This window comes from Rana temporaria, chromosome 5, assembly GCF_905171775.1.
Source record: "Rana temporaria chromosome 5, aRanTem1.1, whole genome shotgun sequence".
In the NCBI taxonomy this organism is placed as follows: Eukaryota; Metazoa; Chordata; class Amphibia; order Anura; family Ranidae; genus Rana; species Rana temporaria.
In genome coordinates this window covers 96,030,212-96,046,278 of record NC_053493.1, presented here as the reverse complement: position 1 = coordinate 96,046,278, position 16,067 = coordinate 96,030,212, and the positions used below count along the sequence as shown (strand labels likewise).

At 43.4% G+C, this 16,067-nt stretch overlaps 1 protein-coding gene across 1 annotated transcript in view; it reads right to left on the bottom strand.

Moving 5' to 3' along the window:
- Window positions 1-16,067, bottom strand: part of NFE2L3 (nuclear factor, erythroid 2 like 3) — a 62,261-nt gene that overhangs the window by 9,668 nt on the left and 36,526 nt on the right. The window contains exon 2 of the mRNA XM_040352888.1: window positions 4,471-4,644. Within this exon, the coding sequence (XP_040208822.1) occupies window positions 4,471-4,644 (174 nt within the window). The remainder of the gene's footprint in view (window positions 1-4,470; window positions 4,645-16,067) is intronic.

Below are 16,067 nucleotides of genomic sequence, written 5' to 3'. Positions count from 1 at the left end.
ACGTCAGCAGCGCATGCGCTCTAAATATCCTGGGGATCGTGCCGAAACTCCAGAGCTCATTGCCAGAACGGAACGGAGAACTCTCGAGCACATGACATAAATCACGGCTCTGGCCACTCACAGCGCTGGAGCCCACGAACCCGGGGGGGGGGGGGGGGAACATGTCTGCCCCCTCAGCGGTGACCGGGCACGCTGCAGGGTCTTCGTTCTAAGGCAATCTTCCAATGGGGACCCTAGTTCTGGTAACCTGAGGGGGCACCCAAGGATTTCCTTAATTTGCAGGGATTTTCTCTCATTTCCTGTTTTGGCTATGGGACAGGAAGTGAAGGTAAATCAACCAAAAGGCACCCAATGGGTTAAAGGCCTCTCTTACTATATACAAAGTGGAAAAAAATAAACTAAAAGTCTTGCCTATAGTTCTACTTTAAGCTCCTCAGTGAATGTGGGTTAGATTCATCAAATGTCTAACATCCGCGGAGCGCTGTGCTTGTTTACTCAGCTACGTCAAAATGCCTTCATTTCACAGCTCACTGAAGTACAAGATTTCTTACAAGGTCTTTGAACACAATAATACAGAATCACTATCACAGCTTTGAAATGAATACATCAGCTGCAGAAATACCACTTCCTACATTTTTTTCCCCCCCAAAGATGAAGGGAAATAGTTGCCAGGCGCAGTGCTGGTTTGGCTTAATATCGCAATATGCTCATAGAAGAGATCAGACAATGCATCATTTGTTATTCTGTGACTTTTGGGTACTTGAGATTCTATACAAGGACCGGACAAAAAAATAGTAACAATTAAAAAAATACTGATACAAGAATATACGGTATATTGCCAATTACACAATAATATGTGATATTTCCTGCGATGGCACAAAATTTGAAACATTTGCTGCTATATTCCTATTTACTATGAAGTTAAATGTGCCTATTGATTTCTCTTTGTCAACCATTGTAGGCTAAAAAGGCTGCCTAAAGCTAGAAGATCTCTGTATGTGAATGAGGAGCGGTGACAGACCCATCAATCACTTAGTGAACACTTCACACAATTGCTGTCTCCATTTGGATGCGGCACAATTGGGGGGCAGTGCCTTGCTATAGAGAGAAGGGAAACATGTTTGAAGTGCCGGCAAGCCTTTAAATACATCTATATGTATGAGTGTTCATTGTTGTTTTCAATTAGAATTCCCAGATAAACCTAGTCTTAAAATGCTCCCTCCCAACACCTATGGTGACCTGCGTAAGAAAAATGTACATATTTGCCCATATTCTGCCTGGTCCAGTGCAGTCATGTGATCTCCTGTGTCAGGAAGTAGCGGCTGTAGCGGAGATGAGGCGAGAGAGCTTGACAATGGCTGGTAAAGCCTGGAGCGCTGATGTTACCCATAGATTTATGAAGCCCATCCATTGTTGGTGTTCCCTTCTCCCCCCTGCAGCCACCGCTGATTGACACAGGGGAGATCATGTGACCAAACCGAAGCAGGCAGAAAATAGATAAGTATATACAACACAGGTGTTGGGAAAGAGCATTTTTAAGACTAGTAATGTATCGCCTGGAATTCTACTTTACGTTAAAAAGGTACACTCTAGTCAAAATAGAAAAATTAAATGAGGAGTACACACTGGCAAAGCTAGAGGTTCTTTCACCCGGGGCAAAGATGCAGTTTGGCACTTCCCACTCCAAAGAGGAGAAAAGTGCACGGTGTCAGCAGAGCACAATGTCAGTAGGGCAGAGGTTGGTGTCAGTAGGGCAGTGGACATTGTCAGTAGTTTATTTGTATATTAATTATATTTATTATTTTTTTTTTTATTATTATAATTTATAAAACAAATTTAGGAGCCCTGTTGAGACAGAGAAAGGGACTGAGAACAGATTCCTCAAGGGCCTCATTGTTAAAGCGGGGGTTCACCCTGTTAAAAAAAAAAAAAATGTTTTTTTTTATTAGACCATTACTTTCGGCATCGTAGCGCGAGCTACGGTATGCCGGTCCTAAATTTTTAATCCCCGTACTCACTGTGCTATCGATGATTGAAGAATCCGGGGAATGGGCGTTCCTATGGTGAGAGAAGGTGATTGACGGCCGGCCCTGGCACGTCACGCTTCTCCGGAAATAGCCGAAATAGGCTTGGCTATTCACGGCGCCTGCGCATAGCCTGTGCGCAGGCGCTGTGAATAGCCGAGACCTACTACGGCTGTCTTCGGGGAGCGTGACGTGCCAGAGCCGGCCGTCAATCATCCTCCCTCTCCATAGGCACGCCCATTCCCCGCGGGAGTCGGATTCTTCAATCATCGATAGCACAGTGAGTACGGGGATTAAAAATTTAAGACCGGCATACCGTAGCTCGCGCTACGATGCCGAAAGTAATGGAATAATGAGGTGAAGGAGGGTGAACTACCGCTTTAAGTATATACAATATAGTTGATAATAGCTATAAAAACATGTCCAAATATCCACATGTTCATATTACCAACAATGTTGCCTCCAAATTTTCTAGATCTCAATACAATTAGGCATCTGTGGGATGTGCTAAACAACAAGTCCAATCCATGGAGGCCCGTCCTAACTTAAAGGATCTAATACGGAAACCTTGCTGTCAAACGTCACAGCATACGTCCAGAGGTCTAATGGAGTTCATGCCTCGACGGGTTATAGTGTGCGGTCAAAATGTTATGGCCGATTGGTGTATGTAGTCATTTAGCCTAAAGTTACACTAAAAGATCCTTAGGCCCTTGTATACGGGGCTGGCTAAGTGCAGTGTGTCCCTCCCAGTGTTTTAGTATGGGTACATTGTAGTTGCTCCTCCTGGGTGCGCTAAAATGACATGAAACCACTCCAAAAATAATCCATACACATCTACTGTATAATGGCCCTGTAATTGATTTTTCATGCCACCTTGTAACATCCTCCGGGACTTTCTGAACCTCTCCTTTTCCCCCTTACTTGGAATCAGCAGTGGTAGTTGTGGTCATGCGAGAACTGCTTTATGCATACTACAATTTGCATAGTCCATTTCTAGAGGAGCGATGTTCCCACATAGAGTAGGACCAGAGAACATATGTAGCCACCCTCTACCACAAAGTCAGATCATAGCTGCAAAAAAAAAAAAAAGGAATTTGGAGATCCGAGTGGTTCTCAACCTGGGGGGGGTCGGGACCCACTTGGGGGTCGAATGAAGATTTGCCAGGGGTCACCAAATCCTGGGCTGTTGCTGGAGCCCATGGCTGCTCACTCAGCCTCTTCGCAGCTGCCCATTCAGTTCACGGCATGGCTGGGGGGCAGAGACTAGAGGTCAGCTGACTGGTGAGGAATGTGAAGTGGGAGGGGCTGGAGGAGACCCTATCTCCTGATTTCGGCATAGGTGTCACTGCTACGAGACACCACAAAGTAGGAGAGACAGTGAAACCGGAGACGCGGTAAGTAACACTACCTGTGATTATAGTTCCCATAAAAGTCCCCATTACAGTTCTCAGATCAACAGATGACCTTGATCAAGAGTTGGCTGATCAGAACTCCCCCAACACTGCCACTGATTCCCTCCCCCCCCTCCGCAGCACTGCCACTCATTCCAACTCCCTGTCACTACCACCAGTATTCATGTTTCCTACCCCCCCCACCAAGCAGTAAGAGAAGGAGTAAAAATAGAGAATACATGGAAGGGAGGGGGAGGCACAAAGAAAAGAGGGGAGAAAGAATAAGAGAAAGAAGAGAAGAACAAGAAAACAGCTAGAGAGATGGATAGGGAAGAAAGAAAGGAGAACAAAGAGAAAGAGTGGTACATCCTAAAATGTACCATAAGGGGTTTTAATACTGTAAGAGTGGAAGGGACTCAGGGAGTGCTAAATTTCCATGGGTTAGGGGCGCAAATTACTTGGCTTGCCTTGGATGCTCAAAACCCACACTACGAAAATAATTTTACTGTTAGGGGTCCCCACAACGAGACATTTTATCAAGGGGTCACGGCACTAGAAGGGTTGAGAACCACTGCGATAGAGGCTGGATGGAGAGCAATATAAGGGACATTTTCTAGCGTTTAGTGTCACCAAATGTGGGTTTAAAACCGGTTTCATACTAGCATAACATTGCAATACCTGTAAAAAAAATAACAGTGATCTTGGTTCACAAATTTATAATCCCATATCTAAAGAAAACACACAGGTCTCAGAAACAAATCAAAAAGCCGATTATATGCTGAAAAGTCGGGTATAACCTACTCTTAGCTATAAGCCACTAACAGGCTTATTCAGCAAGGCAAAGAACAATGTGATGAATGTGGAAATCTAGACAAATCAACCAGAAATCTTCTTTATAATCTGATTGGTTGCTATGGATTTCTGCACTTATTCGTCCTCCTTTATTCAATGTGTCTTAAGAGACAGAGAAGCTGATCTTTAATCTTCTTGGATCACAGCTTGGCCAGATCATGATCCACTGAATGATTTGGGACTTCATTTATCACAAGACGTACCTCTGATCTTAGGTTGCTGTTGGCACTTGAATCCGTATTTCTAGCGGCTCCAATTGTGCCATCCTGGCCATTTTGCTGAGCTACGTCCTCGTCCAGTCCTCTCTTCCCATTCTCACTCTGAAGGTAGTTGTAACCATAGGAATCAGCAGCATATCCCAGCTTTTCATCTTGTGTCTGAAACATAATGTACATCTGGTTAGATTGACTCTATAGACAAGCAATTATGTGTGTGGAAAACTGTACAGTGAAGGACAAAATCCCAGTGTTTTATTTTTTATTCTACAAGGCCAAAATGTTCAGTTTATTTCATTTCATGGTATAAAATGTGACAGTCTGAAGCACCTACCCAATTGCCAGGTAAATTCTATGTAAAGCATACCAGACATGGTACCCGTAGAGTTTAGGATATGACTGAATGTATATAATATATATATATATATATATATATATATATATATATATATATATATATATATATATATATATATATATATATATATATATATATATATATATATATATATATATATATATACACATATATACATATATACACACACACACACACACACACACACACACACACACTGTACATCTATACCGTAGTATAGTTAAAGTGGATGTAAACCCACTCATTCTTTCTAAACTACTGCCATAGTGCTGATCTATAAGGATATAGATGCCGCCTGCAAGTATCCTTACCGGTCAAATATCTCCCATCTGTCTGTTATGAGACCTGAAAAACTGCAGATGTTTAGGTGGGTCTGTTGTCCGGAGCTCAGTGGGTGGAGTCGTGATGTCAAGACTCCCCGCCCACCTCTACACTCCCCTTGTCAACATGCATTTTCTCCTGTGTATTTCTTACACTGAACTTCTGCTTTGATCACCAACATCCAGTCAAAAACACAGAAAAGTCCCCACATGACTTCAGCATATCCAATCATGCTGAAGTGTGGAGCAGCCAATCCTGGGAGAGCTGGAGAAGAAAGGAGGAGGGGATCTGAAGTACACATAATGTCTATCTCAGGCTTGTGCATGAGATATGCAAAATCACCTGTCACTCACAGCAAGGGGGAAGAACTGACTCCCGTTTACCTGTGTGTCAGTTTTTATCTCACTGAAAAAAAGATGAGGACTGCTCACAGCTGGATTAACTCTTTGTGGCAAGACTGGGCACAGATGACAATGTACAAGCCTTAATTAAAAAATGTTTTGGGGGGTTTACATCCACTTTAAGGCAACCTATAAAAGTATGCAATATCTGGAGGCACGCCAGTCAAAAAAATGTAAATAAAACATAAAATGTATCCATGGGAAACCTGAGCCTAGGACGAGCAAGCGCTTATAATCTAAGGTCCAACTCGCATTCATACATACATTACAGGGACATGCAGTCAGGAGAGGCATATAAAAAAAACACTTCCTGAAGGATGCCAATACAGTGAAACATATGCCGGAGCAAAGGATCTGTCATTCTAGGTCCTGATCCTATATCCCAGTCAGGCTTTGCCCTTGGGAGAGACGCGGACTACACGCCATCCTTCAAGGACTAGCCGTCTTGCACACACCGATTGCACCTGGTGCCAGGATCGGCACTGTAAAATGTGAGTGTAATCGCCATTTGTTGTAATTTTTTACCATAATAAAAACTACTACACTATGAGACCTCCCTCTGTCTCTTGTGAAGTCATTTTGCCATCCTAGTTTCCTCTCGAGGGGCCAGTGAAGTGGAATTGTGCCGTCAGTGGAATCAATTGGTATTCCAGAAGCGCGGTTTGACCTTCCTGTAAAAAGGGGTCATACATTTCTGGTAAGTGGCCACCCATCTATTGAGCACTTGTGGTGAAGAACTAGAAGTCTTTATTTTTGAGCATCAGTTTGGTGTTGGGATTCATCACATATGGACTTTCTAGCTTGCTATTCCATGTATTATATTTGCAATTAATTTTATATGATTAACTGAACATCATTAGCACCTCATCTATTAATATATTGTTTACTTAACCACTTGCTGCCCACCCTATTACAAAATGACGGCGGCAAAGTGGTTTCAATATCCTGACCCAACGTCATATGATGTCTTCAGGATATTGAGCCGCTGCGCACCCCCGGGGGCGCGCGTCGCGGAGATCGTTGTTGCGGTGTGTCAGTCTGAAACCCTGCAACACTGATCTAGGTAAAGATCAGCCGTGTCCAATCATGGCTGATCACGATGTAAACAAGAAGAGCCAGTGATCGGCTTTTCCTCACTCGCGTCTATCAGACGCGAGTAGAGGAGAGCCGATCGGCTGCTCCTCTGACGTGGGTTTGTGCTGATCGATTATCAGCGCAGCCCACCCCCCCCCCCCAGGATGCCCACACTAGACCACCAGGGATGCCAATCGGTGCCCACAATGGGCGCCAATTGGTGCCCACAATGGGCATCACTGATTGGCAGGCATTATCGTTTGGCATCCATCAGTACAATTTATTACAGTACATCCGTGCTGCCCATCTGTGCCCACCTGTGCCGCCTATCCGTGCCCATCAGTGCCCATCAGTGCCACCTATCGGTACCCATCAATGCTGCCTTATCAGTGCCCGTCAGTGAAGTCCCATCAGTGAAGGAGTAAACTTACTTCTTATTTACAAAGTTTTGTAACTGAAACAAAAAAAAACATTTGTTTTTCAAAATTTTCGGTCTTTTTTTTTGCAGAAAATAAAAATCCCAGAGGTGATCAAATACCACCAAAAGAAAGCTCTATTTGTGGGAACAAAATGATAAAACATTTGTTTGGGTACAGTGTAGCACGACTGCGCAATTGTCAAAGTGCAATAGCACTGAAAGCTGAAAATTGATCTGAGCAGGAAGGTGTATAAGTTTCCTGTATTGAAGTGGTTAAAAATCTCCAAAAAGTAGTTTTTTTTTTTTACAGGTTGCATGTTTAGAGTTAAAAGGAGGTTTAGTGCTGGAATTATTGCTCTCGCTCCAACGATCGCGGCGTATGTAACCTTTGTGTATCTGGCTCTGATACTAGCCAGTGCCTCACCAGCCACTGACCTCACGTCCTTGATTAGGGCCAAGTTGAAAAAAATCCAATTAGCCTACCAGCATGTCTTGAGTGTGGGAGGAAACCGGAGCACCTAGAGGAAACTCACGCAGGCACAGGGAGAACATGCAAACTCTATGCAGGTAGCACAATGGTTGGAGTTCGAAGCAAGGACCCTAGTGCTGCTAGTTGGAAGTGCCAACCACTGTGCTGCCCATTTATCTCTGATCGGGGGCAAACTGGTTATTGGGCTCTCAACACCCAGGTGGACCCCAAATGGCACCCTGATTGAGAAACACTGGTCTAAAGTAGATCAAATGTTTCATGTCAGTCCCCGATATTGGCTTTGCATTCCCTGTCACAATCTGTGTTGTCAGCAGGCATACAATCTACACATAGTGTTGCCATTTTACTTCTCTCTACAGGAAATAAGACTAAAGCTGGCCATGGATGGATCGAATCTCATCTGGTTCAGCAGGGACTGGCCGAGATTCGATGCATTTATAGGCAGGCTGATTGTGCCAAAGTTGGTCCATGCATTGTACAACCAGCATGTTGGAGTTTTAGCATGAGACTATTGCCAGCGGCTATACCCACTAGCAATCAATGTGTTCTGCCAGCAGGGACAGCTCCCCACCCGCCCCCACGGGAAAAACACAAGTCAGTGAATTCTGCATCTGTATGGAGCTACCTGCAGACCCCCAGGAGTGATTTTGCAGCCTCCAATTGTATGTCTGCATGAGACCGAAGGGGTGATCTTGCCATGAAGGTATTCTGTCCTGTCCCACAATTATGCTCTTGTGTTGTCACAGAAGACTACAATTGGCTTTTCCCACTACACTGGTTTGTCTGGTTTGTCAGGAGAGCCACCCTGGGAAATGATGTTCAGAGGTAGCTGGAGTGCCTGTGGATGGAAAAAGCCCGCAGGAGATCAGAAGTGCTAAAGTGGTTGCAAATCTTTCATATATTTAGTAAAGTGACTGGTCTCAAGTGATACCCAGAAAATAAATAAATTCTCCTACATAAGTTGTACCGGTTTATCTGCAGTCTTATCTTCTCTAAATCAATTTAAAGTGCAGAATTTATAAAGCTCGTCTGAACAGTCAGAAAACAGGGGTGCAGAGACAAATTTTATTACACACTGCGGAGCTCAGTGAGGAGAGCCGACAGCTGATTGGAGGGAAGGAGCACACTCCCCCTTCACCAGAACAGAGCTTGTCAATCTGCTGGAGATCCCTCCCATACCCCTTTTTCTCTTGGTGTCAGGAAACTTGTTTAAAGGAGAATCATGCTGATAGCAGAGGAACAAAGCAGCAGATAGAAATAACACTTAGTGCCCTAGATTGAGACAAGTACACACTATAGAGGGATATGCTTGGTTCATAATTCACACCTGAGGTTTGCGACCAATTCACAATAAAGGATGAAAATGAAGTAAAAACTGTGTTTGAATAGAATAAAACATGGCACGTTTTTATTATACATGGTGCTTTTCGCAAATTAAAATGTCATCTAGTTATTGTTTAGATGCAATTCAATAGATGCTTTTTTCAAGTGTAGTATTTGTGTAGGAGGCCTGGAACACAAGTCACCATTGTAAAGCTGGCCATAGAGTAGTCATTTTGTTACGCTGACCCAGTGGGTTGGGGAAAAAAAAAAAAGGAGATTCCACCATGCACACAAATGTTTTGCAGCTTGTCCTTATTACAGATGGTAATCAAATGATGGACTTGTCAAGCACAGATAGCCACACACTGATCAAAATGCGTCTGTCTCAGTTGAACGTCAATCGGTCTATTAGCAGCTTAGAGCAGAACTTCACCCAAAGGGGAAGGGGCGCTTGTTTGAGTCTTCTCCCCACTTCCACATTCGGCACTTTTTTTTTTAGGGGGGGGGGGGGGATATATGAGCCCGAAGTTCAGCCCCCCTCCTTCCCCTGCAGTCTTCTGGGACACATCACAGGTCCCAGAAGACTATGTAACTATTCACAAAGCGCAGAGCAACTCGCGCAGACGCAGGCTTCACTGCCTGTTCCCCCTTACTTGTAATGCCTGCGCCTAAAGCGGATTGAAGAATCAGCTCCTGGGAGGACATAGCTGGACCCGGATCCCTGGACAGGTAAGTGTCTTGGAGCTCCTCTAACTCTTTAGTTATCCCCTTAATAGCTCAGCCTCAGTATTTTTCATATTTTTTCCCCCAAGTTAACGACTGGTGAACTAAATAAGAAATTTAGGCAGCCAGAGTTCTAAAGATCCGAGTTGCCAATGATTTCTACTTCTGAACGGAGGTGGCGTGATGTCACTGCCGGCTGTTTGCGCTCCACACTTGTCCCGGACACCACTGAGCAGCCATCTTGCAGCGCCGGACACATCCCACACTGCAGAACTGCACGTCCAGAGGGCCCTAGGACATCCCACATCACTGCACAGGCTGGAGTTACACTTAAAATGTACTGTTCTGACTTACAAACAAAATTCGACTTAAAAAAGGGGTTGCAAACCCTCGTGTTTTAGGGTGCATTAAGGTGAAAAAACTTCCGACACTGAGCAGCACCCCCCTCTCCCCAGTTTCTCACCCGAGCCCATTCCTCCCCACAGTGTAAATGTGCTCTAGCTCTCTGCCCGGGGTTCTCGGCTCTTGATTGGATTGATAGCAGTGCAGCCATTGGCTCCTGCTGCAGTCAATCAAATCCGAAGACGTGGGCGGGGCCGAGCCCGGAATTCGGTCTACGGAGCGTGCCTGCATGGTAACCCCCTGGGAGTGCGCTTCTTCTAGGGGGCTTACAGATGCCAGGAGTAGCCAAGAGTGCTGCTGGGGGACCCCAGAAGACGAGGTTTGGGGCCACTCTGCAAAACTAACTGCACACTGGAGGCAAATATGATAGGTTTGTTATTAAAAAAAAAAAAACCACGGGGGTTTAGTAACCCTTTAAGAACAAACCTACAGTCCTCATCTAGTTGGTAACCCGAGGACCGCCTGCATATAGAAAACAAAAGCACAGACTAGCCCGCTGCTAAAATGGTGCAATGCTAGCAGTTGGACCATCAAGGTTTTGCCTCTATCACAGGTAATTTTATCTCTAAAAAGGCTAAAAATCTACTAGACAAGTCCTTCAGGATCAACGCTCAGCAGATGTTAAATTGCATTGTAAGCCTATTGTTCACAAAGGCATTCTCTAGCAGCTGCTGCTGTGTCAGGGAGACAGCTGTCCTTCTACCATTACCCAGAATGCCTTGTTCTCTTCTCATCAGAGCTGAAGAACTCCTGTTCAAAGACATTACAAAAAGTGGTGTTCTTGTGACAAAGGAGGAAGGGAAGGGATGCACACAATAAAATTGGGTCCGGTTACTTTAGTGCCCAAAGAAGATTACAAGGAGCCTGGGCACATGGGGGTCTAATGATGCCTGTGGGATATCTGCTGTCCAAAGTGTGACTTTGGAGATAATAGGCGGTATAATTAAATGCAGGTCTATAGCACAAGACATGCAAAGATGCCTTCAGCACTATGACCAGCTGTCCTAAAGAAAATGGTAGGTTAGGGGCGGAAAGCTTACAGGGTGTGCCAAGGCATGCACATGACCCCCATGTTTTATCCATTTAAGAAACCTGCGAGAATACTACCTGTTCATCTGCCAGAAATGCATTCAGCTCCTAGGAGTCTTTGCTCATTATTGGCGCGTTTATATGCACAATTTCAAGCTTTGGCTTTTTTTTTTTTATTAGCCAATAGCAAAAACTCATCTATTGAATCATTTGCTTCTAGGTATTTCAGTTTTTTTTTAGCTTTTCTGTTAGCTTTTATTTCGTTTTTTTTTTATTTTATTTTTTTAAGGAGTTATAAGATTAGGTTAGGATTAGGGTTATTTATTTTGTTAGGGTGTTAATACTGCTACTAATAAATCAATAAACACATGTAAAATAAATACACAAATAAATATATTCATAAATAAATTCAATAAATGAATACGAAGTAATATAGAATTAATCCCTAACTTAAAAAAAAAAAAAAAAAAAACACACCCCAACACAAATTAAACACATTATTATTATTTTTTTGGGGAGTTTGGTTTTTTATTAATAATTTTATATTTAACCACTTAAGGACCGGGCCTATTTTTCAGGCTATATGTTTACAAGTTAAAATCCCCAGATTGAGGACACTGTCCCCGGACCAATTATCTGTGCCCCTTTCTGATGATCATGTGCTGGTTGGAGCGGAGGGAATATTTCTTAATTTTTGGGTACATGCCCATTCAGCTCCGCTCTCATGTTCTCCAGCCTTGGCTCAAGGCTCGGTCAGCCTCCTGCCTGCTTATTTTCTTTGCTTTCCCTGGTGGATTGATCTTCCTCCGCACCCCATCCAGTAGTAGCCGGGGCCCGGAGAGTAAGATTTGACAGGCTGTGAGGCAGGCGGCGACGGGCAGAGAGCCGCTGATTGCCGCCATTACTAGTAAAATATAAAATTTCATTTTAAAAATCTGGTCACTAATATATATATATATATATATATATATATATATATATATATATATATATATATATATATATATATATATATATACATATATACACACACACACACACATTATATATATATATATATATATATATATATATATATATCACACATGTACCTATATATCTATATCCATCCACATCTATATCATTATCTCAGACACCCTAGAGAATAAAATGGCGGTCATTGCAATACTTTATGTCACACCGTATCCAACTACCTACAATACAACATATCTCCTTTCTTCAAAACTACGAGTACTGTTTAATATGCAATTTGTACACCTTAAAGTGGAACTTCTGCTCACCGGAACCCTCCTCCCCTCCGGTGTCACATTTGACACCTTTCAGGGGGGAGGTGGGTGCAGATACCTGTCAAAGACAGGTATTTGTACCCACTTCCGGGAGTCCTCACTGTGGGGATTCTGCGGGTAGTGCGACACTTTCCGCCCCCACCTGTTGTGTTCTGGGAAATACTCGGCTCCCAGAACACAACGCGGACCACTGTGGACGGCGCTCGTCTTCTGCTGCAGACGTCGTGATTGACAGCAGTGGTAGTCAATGGCTCTTGTTGCTGCCTCTGTCCAGTAATGGGAGATGCTTGCAGATTTTTTTTTTCATTTTCAAAAGAATCTGCCTTTATAACCACTTGCTGACCATGCTATAGCCGAAAGATGGTTACCGCAGTCATCCAGTCCTGGGAGGGCATCTATTGACACCCTTCAACAATCCCGCCTCCCCGTGCGTGCCCCTGGGGTGCACTAATAGCGGTGTCCTTAGGACACAGTTGATCACAGATCAAGGTAAGGGGCCCTTTACGGTGTGAACAGCTGTGTCCAATCACAGCTGATCCTATGTAAACAAAGGCCCGTTATTGCCATTTCATTTCCTTAGTGCTGCCACTGTGTGAGGAATGGAAAGCCAATAACTGGCTATCCTGTGACGGCACACATTTACACTGACTGATCATCAGTGCAGCCCCATCAATGCCAATCAGTGCCACCCCATCAGTGCCCATCATTTTATAACAAAGAAATAAACCTTTTTTTTCCCCCCAAAATTTTCGGTGTTTTGTTTAAAAAATAAAAAACATTGAAGTGGTTAATACAGAGCCTTGCAGATTGTTTTTACAGGTCATGTTTGAAAAGAAAAAAAAAAAAAAAAGCTCAGTACCTAAAACCAGTTATGATTTTTGGAAAACAAATATACAAAAAATGAATTACTAATAGTGGTGGCACTTTTACTTCAGATAGCCAAATTTGCATCAACACAAATCTATAAAATGAACATTCTTTTTTTTTTAAATAGGAAGCACAATGCTCAACACAAACACTTTCTCTATAGATAGGTAATGCTAAACCTACATTGACAAAGGGTAATTATTTCTTCACTGTGAGAAGTTACAATGATTGACAGAAACAGCCCCCACCCAACCAGATTACCAAATGAGCCCACAGGCAGATCCAGACAGAACACCTTGTTCCCAGCTGTATTACTTTATACTGTCAGGTCACAGCGATAGGCAAAAGCCCATTTTAAACTTAAAGGGTGGTACAGGAACCATCTTGAAACAGAGAAATATGCAGAGATCAAACATGATAATTATAACCTGGTGTGCCCATGGTTTTATGTAACAACTTGTGGACCAGCAGGTGCTGGCATCACCCGGCACCATTTTGAATTGCTTTTACAAGCAGTGGGATGGGACATATCCCCTCCCCCCTTCCCTTTCCCACAGCTTCACAAGGCTGTCCCTGTCACTACAACTGGCTGATCATAAAGTTGAACAAAGATTTGATCGGTTTTGTTTGGTTCTAGGACAGGGCTCGACAAATCCCGGGCGCCAGGTCGCCATGGCGACTAGAAATAGGGTCCTGGCGACTTGGCTTGGAAGGGGGGGCAAAAAAAAAAAAAAAAAATTTTTTTTTTTGTTATTTTATTTATTATTTAATTTTTTTTGTGAACTGGCGCCATCTGATGGCGGCCGTATGTATTACAAGTTAAGCATTACAAGTTAAACAGCAATTCTAATGTAATTTTTCACTATTTTCACTGCCATCTTCTTCCCTCTAATTAGAACCCCCAAACATTATATCTATTTTTTATCCCAACACCCTAGAGAATAAAATGGCGACCGTTGCAATACTTTCTGTCACGCCGTATTTGCACAGCGGTCTTGCAAGCGCACTTTTTTGGGGAAAAAATGACACTTTTTTTAATTAAAAAATAAGACAACAGTAAAGTTATCCCCATTTTTTTAATATTATGAAAGATAATGTTACGCCGAGTAAATTGATACCCAACATGTCACGCTTCAAAATTATGTCCGCTCGTGGAATGGCGCCAAACTTTTACCCTTTAAAATCTCCATAGGCGACGTTTAAAAAAATCTACAGGTTGCATGTTTTGAGTTACAGAGGAGGTCTAGGGCTAGAATTATTGCTCTCGCTCTACCAATCATGGCGATACCTCATATGTGTGGCTTGAACACCATTTACATATGCGGTCGCTGCTCACATACGTGTTCGCTTCTGCGCGCAAGCTCGTCGGGACGGGTGCGTTTTCTGGCTCCTAACTTTTTTAGCTGGCTCCTAGATTCCAAGCAAATTTGTCAACCCCTGGCCTAGGATACAGAAACCCGAAACAGACGACCTTACATCTCCGGTTTACCCGAATATAAATGGCACCATTTATTTAAATGAAAACATTTGATTACGCCAATCTTGGTGTGATGATCAAATGCTTTTAAGGGCAGAGGGGGGATCTGGGGTCTTATAGAACCAATATTAAATCCAAAGGCAATGTCCATAACACGGTTACAAAATCTGCATATATAGTTCTATACAACTGTAATATTCAGGAAAACAAGAAGTTAACTAATCTGAATCGTTATTTACAAATCTATTTAAATAATGCATTTTATTTTATAGTAATGTTTGCAGATATTGAAAGAGGCAGAACTTACTAGGATAAAGGTTCACAAGAAGTCAGGGATGCCGATTATGTGCAATGACCACAGTACTATGGGATGGACTTGTGAGAGGAGAATTGTATGTGTTGGGTCAGTGAAGGTTTGTGGTGTTCATCTTTGTTCTGATGCATTGCATGGAAGGTCCTTGTGCTACATTTACTGCAAACCAATAAACCCCAAGTGATTGCAGCAGTAGCATTCCCCAGGACTCCCCTCAACTGGCCTTCCATGGAACCTACAGCTATTTCTGCCCAAACAATAGATGACAGATGAATGACCGGCTGATCCAAAAAGTATGTGCTTTATCACTACCAAAAGCTGCTTTTTGCATGTAAGGCTTCATGTACACTTGTAGGCAGGTGCAGTCTACTTTCTCCACTGCAGGTGGTGCTCTTTCACAGTGGCACTGCAGTTGGAAGAGGAAGTCAGAAGAAACGTGGTTTCTCTATGGTTTCCTGGGTCATCACATTGGACGCTGCCTCTCCATGTAACTAGCAGCCATCTTGGGTCAGGTAGAGGCTTTTTCTTAAGACCGATTCATGGGTTTGGTGCGCAATTTGCAAGTTGGGACAGTTAACTGGCCTGGTAAATACAGAACTAGAGACAGGGAAAGGTTCCCAACAAGGAGGGAAAGCGCAGGGCTCACAACTTCTCTGGATATCTGCCTGCTTGGGCACAAGACAGCCAGGAATCATTCTACCCCTCTCTACAGGCGCTATCAGTTTGGCTGAATCCTGCTCTCTACACACTTTTGGAACTGTCTTCTTTCATTGAACTGGGACCGAGTAAGTTATTCCCACTGCACCCCACCTACACATTGGGCATTTGTCCCAATGAACGAGATCCTTGTTTTTGGTGAAGGAGGAAGCACAAGTGCATTGTCCAGCCCTGCTTCTGGCAGCCTGTAAAACTCTATGAAAGGTTAAAATCTTCTGCATGTGGTACACAGGGTGGTATTATCACTTAGGCCAGCCATAGACAGAGCAAATTTCTTTCTTGCAACCATGGGTTACAGAAAATAAATTGGCTGGTTTCCCCCATTGATATGGATAGTGTTGACAGGAGAATCCTTGCCACCGAGT